The 9,047-nt window shown below is 38.7% G+C and overlaps 1 protein-coding gene across 4 annotated transcripts in view; it reads left to right on the plus strand.

Annotated features, from left to right (window-relative positions):
* P2RY8 (P2Y receptor family member 8) overlaps positions 1-9,047 on the plus strand; it is a 56,943-nt gene extending 47,896 nt beyond the window's left edge. For all 4 annotated transcript variants that reach the window (XM_026115453.2, XM_026115451.2, XM_026115450.2 and 1 more), the window contains one exon: positions 4,242-9,047. In XM_026115453.2, coding sequence (XP_025971238.1) covers positions 4,311-5,384 — 1,074 coding nt within the window. In that variant the 5' untranslated portion in view covers positions 4,242-4,310 and the 3' untranslated portion in view covers positions 5,385-9,047. The remainder of the gene's footprint in view (positions 1-4,241) is intronic.

Consider the following 9,047-nt stretch of genomic DNA (forward strand, 5'->3'; position numbering starts at 1 on the left):
TAAAAATAACACCTTCGTATTGAACACAGGACTGCTTTGACAGGGAGTAAATCAAAAATGATGAAACAGCATGGGCTTTCACAGTATTTCTGCTGCATGGTATGTTTCAAAATTTTATTTTTCCATCTCAAATCACAAAACAAGTCACAATTTTTTTAATAAAATGCTAATTCTGGTTTTCAGTCAGTTCACAGGCTTTTCAGTCATTTTCACAGGTGCACTTGACATTAACAACAGGAAGAGAATAGATATGAGAGAGGAAAAACATCAGTTTTATTTAGTACTCTTATAAAAAGAAAGTAGACACAACTCTCTTGTTACTCTTCCATGACAAATACCACACTCCTATCCTCTTCTGATTTTTAACCATTTGATTTTGAGTGAACCTTTTACTGTGTTATTTGCCATCTTTTGTCAATTGAAGAAAGAGGAATCGCTATTCCTGTCCCCAGAGGCAAGAGACAACTGTCACCTTTACTTATGGCCACAGTGTAGAAGAAAACCTATGATTACCGAAATTCCAAGTGAGCTTTTCTCCATATAGTGCCATGAGTGAGTATGAGGAGAAACAAAAAAATCCTCCTTAGGTTTAGCGTGGGTTATTCCAGAGGATTCAGGTGCTCTTCGTATCTAATATCAAACTACACCCATTCACTCCATGTTTCAGATTGAGGCAAGCAAAAAAGCTTAACATTTCTCTCTCTACATCAGAAGCTTGAACATTGATGTAGCTGGCAGTAGGATTCATTCTTATTTCTTATTTGAAGAATCCTTGTTGAATTCTTCCTTCAGCCTATTTCTGTATCTGTTTTTCTGTGTCTCTCTGAAATAAAAGCAAAACCATACCTTTCTATCAGGGATATTTATGTAGCAGAACCTGTGTTTTTACAGATTGTGCATATGAAACCATAGCTCAGGGCTGATGCTTTTAAATTCTCCTCGGTCAAACTGCCTCCTGCAGTGAATCCATGCAAGCTCCACTGATTTGCACTGTGTTGGAAGGCTGCATTTGCAAGAAAGAGACATAGAAAATGTATGAGGAATCTAATTCTAATCCTTACAACTATTACTTTCTCACTTAATTTATGACATTTTCAAGTTAAACCACAAATGACAGAAAGAGACTGTGGTTGCGGTGGGGGGAAGGACACAAAATTACCCTGAACAAGATGGAAACATAAATACAGCATTAACTAAAACCAAATAGACACAGTAATGGGGGAGCAAAAGTATGTGGAAATACTTTCTGATGAGTCCAACATCTTAATCCAGGCATTTAAAAAGCAAAGCATCAGAAGTAATGGTGATTCAGAGCAGGAGTTCTGCTGGCCCAGGCTTTCCTGAACAAGGAATTCAGGATCAGAACCCCAGAAGGATTTGGCAAAAGGAGAGTCTTGTGTGCTTCACTCCCCTCCTCGTCCTTGCAAATGACACTAGCGAAACACCATTTCTTTTTCCATCTTTGTGATGGACATCTTCCTTTACAGAAAACCATGCCAATGGCACCTATTCTGTCTGGAGGGCTCTTGTAGACACCTAACCACAAAGTCTGGAGCCTTGTAACCCTTATTCAAGAGGCACCTGTGTTTTACTGACAGTAGTGTTTCAGAAGTGCATAAAATCTGCCTTTAGCTAAGCTGCTAATCCTGGCGCTACTTCGCACATTTCATCATCTATGAGTTTCAGCATTTATGTGATTTTTTTTATCTCCTTCTCATCAACACATGCCTCAGAAAACCCAAGTCTAGAAGCTGCTCTCAGAAAACACCTTCACGATTGGCACTGACACAAAACCCAGTGTACGAAGTATTGAATAGCTTTACGATAGGAACGTTGCTGTGATGGATTTAATGGGAATTTTCACCTATTCTCCTGCCTCCCAAATGCATATATTTTTTAGAGGAATATTATCTAGGGGTGAGATCCCTCAGTCTCTGAGAGTAAAGATCCTTCACTTGCAAAGGCTTATTATCAGAGCTCAGTAAACACTTTGATATGAATAAAATTTTCCTGTTGGTTTTCAGGAGTTTAGGAATTTTAGGCACAAAGAGGTGTCACTTGAGAAAGCTATCTGAGGCAGTAAAGAGTCCATAAACAGATCTTTGCTATGGTAAGTCACAGAGAAAAGAGATGAAATAGATTATTATTTTTTTCAAGTCTTGTGTCAATAAGGGCCTTTTCAAGTTTCCCTGAAAATTCAAGAGCTAGTGTCCTGCTTGATATAACTCTACTAAGAGCAGAATTTCATCTGAAATGGATTTGGCTCAAAAAGCTTTTTGCAGTTGTGATCACATGATATACTTATTTCTTGGAACATGTTCTGTGTCTTGTGCATAATATATTAGAAACACATCTGGGTTTTTTTTTTTCAATTTCTATTTTCTTGTGGCTTTTTTTCTGGGCTTCCAACAGCTCAGCTAAAAATTCCTGAAAGGTCAGAAACATTAATTAACACCACTTGTTTGATATGACTCTCATTAGCTCTGAATCCTTTTAGCTGACATTTGAAGCACTACATTCAATTGATCTGGCCAAGAAATGGCAGAAGTAAGCCCAGACTAAGCATCTTGCTGCTGTAGCTGTGTTTTTTCTGGATATGCAGCCAGTTTATTTTTAAAGTTAGTGTTGGATATCTACACTGCACCACAGTCTGTGGTACAGACCTCATTGGGAATCATCTTTTTCTTTTTCTTTTTTTTTTTTTTTTTTTTGAGAAAAGGCTAGCAAGTTATTTGATAATAGCTTCTGTGAGAAAAAACAGTTTTTGTCAGAACAGTTATTGCAAGCTATACTTAGGTGACCTCCAAGGCTGGCCACCCCTCTGAGAGACTGACCTGTTGCGCTGCTCACTGATCATGTCTATGCAGTTAAATAAGAGGGTCTTATATAACTACATCTGCGGTTAACTGGCACCAAATGACTTGTACCTACATTTTCTAGAACTAGTCCCTTTTATGACAGGTTTGTTTTGGAAAGAAATACTTGGATTAAACAGTGCAGATGATCAGGGTCCAGTGTGTGTACTCATTCTCTGGTCCTCTTTTATTTAACAGCATAGATGTACCCAGAGTTATCAGCTGGCTTGGCCTCAGTGCTTATTCAGGCCTTTATTCCTAGTATTCATAGAACTTACTGTTGATCTATCATCTGCTTTTCTCATCACCGATTACCATTTCCTCACTTTTTTGACTCTCTACTTTTTTTTTAAATTGCATCCCTGTACTTACAATTTAATGAAAATAAGTATGCATGCGTGTAGCATGCTGAGGTATGGGTTCCTATTTGCAGCTGTTAAATGTTACCACACTGTATGAAATAAATAAGCTAAAACCATAAGCTATTGTGTCTGCCAAGGAAGATCTGTATAGGCCAAACACTGAAAACATGGTTTTGCTTTGCAGACTGCAAAACTGAAACTCATTTTGCAGAATTAGAGGTGACACCAGTGAGACAGTTGCAAACAGAACATTTTCCAAGAACTTACATCTTGGAGAATAGAAACTCTCTAGTCTTTCTTTTCGTTAGAAGATGACTTGTTACTTCTTTAGCCTGGTCCCTTCAGCCTGTAAACCTACCTGAGCAACTACAATCTACCCTTGGCTCTTGATTATACATGGTTTTTTTTTTTTCCTTGCACTCTGTTTATAACATGAATATACTAAAAAGAATTGCTTGCATGTTCTCTTTACCCATATAAAAAGATTTCCAGCACTTACTTGAAACAGACCACTGTTGGCTGGACAAAAAGAAAAAAAGAAAAAAAAAACCCAAGGAATAATTTGTATCTGAAAAGAGCAATCTCATGACATCCAGAGCAGATAGCATGGGTTTAACTCATGAGGATCGTACAGCATAGTGTTCCCATGCAGGCATTGAATTCATTTCAAACAGTTTGAACCTGTGTGATTTTCTTTGTATTGCAAAAACATAACAATAAAAGGTGTGATAATATATGGTCTGTAAAAAGTATCAGAAAGCCATTCAACAAGGAAAAATTTTTTCACTCTTGCATTTAGCTGTTCAAAGCTAGGAAGAAAAATTGAGACTGGCAAAACACTAACACAATTTAGAGGGAGAAGCCAGTTTTCAGGAGATACTTTTGATGGATCCAGTTTATTCAGAGATGAAATGTGGCTTTTTACATATTTATGGCTTTTTAAGAAGTTAATTAATAGAAGAAATGTGTTCTTAATTTCTGTTCTGACATATTGCTTCTCTCTCTCTTGTCATTTGTCTTCTAGGTTTCTAAGCCAAGTGCTCATGATATGATCCAGCTAGCTTATAGGGTATCAACAACCTCCTTGTGAATAATGGTTAAAAACGGATCCCACCTGGACAATGAAACATTGGCAATGCTCCAGAATAAAGCTATCTCCATCACCCTCCCAGTGGTGTATACACTGGTGGCTATCATCAGTATCCCTGGCAACCTGTTCTCCCTTTGGGTCCTCTGCTGGCATATCAAACCCAAAACACCTTCTGTTATCTTCATGATCAACTTGAGCATCACGGATCTCATGCTGGCCTGCTGCTTTCCCTTCCAGATTACCTATCACATAAAAAGCAATCACTGGACCTTTGGCAAGACTCTCTGCAGCCTTGTGACCGTGATGTTCTACTCCAACATGTATTCTTCAATACTGACCATGACTTGTATAAGCATCGAGCGGTACATGGGGGTGGTATATCCCATGAAGTTAATAAAGTGGAGAAGAAAAAGGTATGCCGTAGCTGCCTGCCTGGGCACGTGGATTTTCTTGCTATTAGCCCTCTACCCACTAGAAAGCACAGATCTGACCTATGAAGTGAAAGAATTGGAGATTGTAACCTGTTTTGATGTCCTCAAATGGGATATGCTGCCCAACTTCGCAGCCTGGGTAGCCTTTCTCCTTACATTATTTATCGTGCTTTTTCTGATCCCTTTCATTGTAACAGTGGGATGCTATATTGGCACCATTCGGAAGCTTATTCAGACATCTAACAGATATGGTAACAAGCAGAAGACTAGATCCATATACCTGGCAATGATCGTCCTTTTGGTATTCATCACCTGCTTCGCCCCCAATAACTTTATCCTACTTGCGCATATGATCAGCCGCCTATTTTATGGCAAGGGTTTGTACCCTGCCTACAAGCTCACCTTGTGCCTCAGTTGCCTGAACAATTGTATTGATCCCTTCATTTACTATTTTGCATCCAAAGAATTTTACCAGAAATTCATGCAAGTGTTTCGTCCTAAGGCACTGCTCAGTGACAGCTTGGAAAACAGAAGGGAAAGCTTATTCTCTGGCAGGACCATGTCAGCCAGGTCTATGTCAAGTGGACCTATGGACGGGTTAGAGGGAGTAAAATTCTATTTGCAAAGACAGGAAAGTGTTTTTTAGCCTTCCTTTAGACTTCCCAAGCAAAAAGGTACCTGTGAGTTCTATGAGTAGAGAAAGAAGGTATTTCTTTTTGAATGGCTACCTTCAAAATAACTTGCTTCAGTGATAGAACTTTAACTGTACTCAGGAGAGAATATTTCACATGTTACTTTAGTAAGCTACTGCTTCCTGGGAAGAAATGGAAGAATAAAAGGAATTAAGCTTATTCAAGGAGCCAATGAAGCCAAAACAACATTGATCATTAAGGGTCAGCCTGGAATGAGTTCTACTGCATGAAATCAAAGGATAAGTTTAGGACAAAAATTACTTTCAGGTTCTGTGATCTCAGTGATTAGCCAAAGGCTTTTGACTCTCAGAGAATGTGAAATATTACTGTATATGAACTAAAGCATACATCGAAGTGGGGTGTAGGGGAGGGGAGCTATTTTTCTAAGCAATGTGGTATTTTGTTGATGTATCGCTTTCTCTCATGTTGTCTTTCTATAAAAGAATAAAGAAAAATAGTTTGTCATTTTACCATTAATGCATTAAGTATAGCCACTGTGAATTCACCACAACACTCACCCAGTATCTGCACCAAACCACATTAACCTTTGAAAAAGTTAGGTTGACTCACATTATTTATTTCAATTTTGTATAGCAAAATATCTTATAAATGAAAGAAAAGCTAAAACTAACAGTGTCTCAGACCACCTCAGCTGCTGAGTGGATTATATTGTCATTTCTTGAAGTTATTAATTTCTCAGGAGAGTGGAGAGCAGTTGGTTTAAGAAAACAGTTTTCTCACAGTGACCTCCTATAGTACTAATGCTGCTGCTGGTTTATGACTGGTATCAACGAGTAATTTTCACCAGTTCTCTATAGGCCATGTTGAAGAATCATCACCCTCAGCACAGAATTTTGCTTTATATTGCATGAGGATGATGAGTTTATCTTCCTTATGGAGGTGGTGTAGCTTGTTAACCAAATTTTCAGCTAAATATATAAGAATTCAACAACAAATTGGAGTGATTCTATGCCATCAGAAACCAGCTGAAAACCTGTCTGTGTGGCCAGATGTCAGAATGTACTTACTTCAAGCAGGTAAACAGAAAGAATAAAAAAAAATGAAAGCAAGTCTTGAGAAGAGAGATAGGAGAGCTACCAAATAGCCCAGAAGCAGGTTGTGAATATAAGCAGGTTGATTGTGCAGTCCTATGTCTGGGACTTCTCTCTGAAATTACCTACTCCAGCCTGTTACATATATTGTGTCACGTTCTTCTCACACCTCAGCAATTGCCTGTGTGCTTAGAAAGACAACAGCTACAGAATACGTCCTGGGGGACAGATGAAGGTAGGCTGACTCAGAACTATATTTTTCCTGCAGTATTTATAGTTTTACACTTACTTTTGGCTCTCATGACAGTGAAGAGCCAAAACTGCCTCAAAGACCCAGACAAGTTTCCCCTAACAAACAGGACAAAACTATCCCATATCCCTTTGCTATGCTGTGACTTCATCTAACTCTGAGTAGGAGGCTCTCTTTAACATCACACATAGCTGGTTCAGACACCAATGCCAGGTCTGCACAGAGCAGTGACTGCCAGTTATACCGATTTCTGAGTATAGTAGTTTCTTTGTCTGAGTAAAAGGCATCAGGCCAAGGCTGCTACAATTTATATATCTTTTTCTTTTTATATGACATGATTAAAATCCAATTTTCCACCACTGATCAAGGTGCGATTTGCTCTGTACAATTTGTCTTTGTCGCCACCCCAAAATTTATCATGGTCTTTGCTATAGTGGTTGAATAACTGCAAAATGGACTGTGAGATATTTGTATGTTCTACCTCTGTCAAAGTATCATTAGATATTAGAGCAGGATAAAAGTCAGTAGACCTAGTGATACTTATCAAAAGTCATGTGAAGTGTTTTGTGTCATTTCACAGTGTTAGTTACAAGTGATCTGTGTATTTTCTGTCTGCAAGGCCAATCTTAGCTACAAATAGTCAATCCCAATCTTCCCATCAAGTTACTGAGTTGAAGCAACCCTCATTAGCTGCCTGTGTGCCAAGTGTGTATGTGCGGTGAGATGGGTTTGCAACTCTAAATCACCTTCTGTATTCTGAAAGAGAAGAGCCCACTGAAGTTGTTCCTGTGTGAGTTGGGGCTCAGGTCCAAGTTCCTGTATCAGCTCTAGCACATTCTCCAAAACGTCTGCTTGTGCCCAGATCTGTGCTTCTGGGCAGGGAACGTGAGCAGAGGGCTTGAGGAGGAAAAGACCATAAACATGAAGGTGAAGATGTGAGATGAAAGAGTAATGTTTACTTATTAGCTAAGACCAGGGATGGAGGAGGAGGTAAAAAGAGAGTGGACAATCTGGCCTTTTTAAAGAGAAACTTTAAAATGATGCTTGCTTGCTGGGGACTGTATTGTCTAAGGCCAGCTCATCTGATGCCATTCTCTTTGAACATGTCATTTATAGTTATCTGCTATAGCACAGTACTCTCGAAAACATTATATAAATCTGAGGATCTGTGCCAAATCTGGATATGTGCTTCTGTTTATCTACACTGTCTGAAAACATTCACAAACTAGGTTCTTTCTAACCTGTTCCACATCTATACGGCAGAAACTCAGTTTACTCATGTTTTGCAAACCTTCTTATGAATTTAGCAGTGCATGGCTCAGCCTGCTGTTCAAGTCCCTTTAACCAGCCACTTTCACAGAATTCCATATTTCTCACTACCAAAACTGTTTTCAGCATTTTACTGTGGCGGAAATTTTGTTTTAGAGAATATGCTAAAATACATATTTTTTTTAACATACAAATACTTGTATAATGAAAACAGTCACTTGCCCTGGCTCTGATGCTGATTTTCACTCTGGTACATTTTGAACCTAATCCTGAAGTGCTTAGTGCCTCCTGAAATGTGCTGAAACAGATGCCTCAATAATAACTGACATCGAATGGAGCTGCAAGAGCAGAAACTCTGTATTTTCGAAAATATTGAATTGCTCCTTTTGCAGGACAGAAAAGATGGTCACAACTGACTGAAAATGTTCTTCTCGCCAACCTCACACAGCCCTTCATAGCACTCCATCCCTCTTCTGACACTGCCTGAAAGGGAATAAGAAGGATGCCTCACTCAGGTACCTCTTCACGTCATCTCACTAACTAGCCTGTAGTTAGCTCACATTAAGCAAAAATCCCATGCAAGTAGGGCTCTTCCTTTAGCGAGGAAAACAGAAGTGATCTCGATGAGAGCAATCTTTGAGTATGACAGTATATACTGTGAATTTTTTTTTCTTCAGAAAACAGAAGAAGAAATTATTTTCAGAAGTAACCCACTGTACTGTTCTTTGACACTGGAAACATGTCCTTGTGGGACACCATAAAATAACAAGACTGCTACCCTCCTTATTCAGTGGGTGTGTGTTGATATATGTATATACAAATATATGTGTATATCATTTGAGGAGTCATCAAGAAGTTCATGTCTATACCTCCTTCACTTTGGGGAATGTGGGTTCTGAGTGACCTTTCTACTTGTTTGCCTGTACTGAGGAGGATACGTGACTGTATGGGCTTCTGGTTTTTCTGTTTTTTATTGTTTAACAATTTAGTCTCTATGAATGTGGTTGGACTTTTTTGTATATAATAAACAAACATAAAAAGGACAT

Source organism: Dromaius novaehollandiae, chromosome 1, assembly GCF_036370855.1.
Source record: "Dromaius novaehollandiae isolate bDroNov1 chromosome 1, bDroNov1.hap1, whole genome shotgun sequence".
NCBI lineage: Eukaryota > Metazoa > Chordata > Aves > Casuariiformes > Dromaiidae > Dromaius > Dromaius novaehollandiae.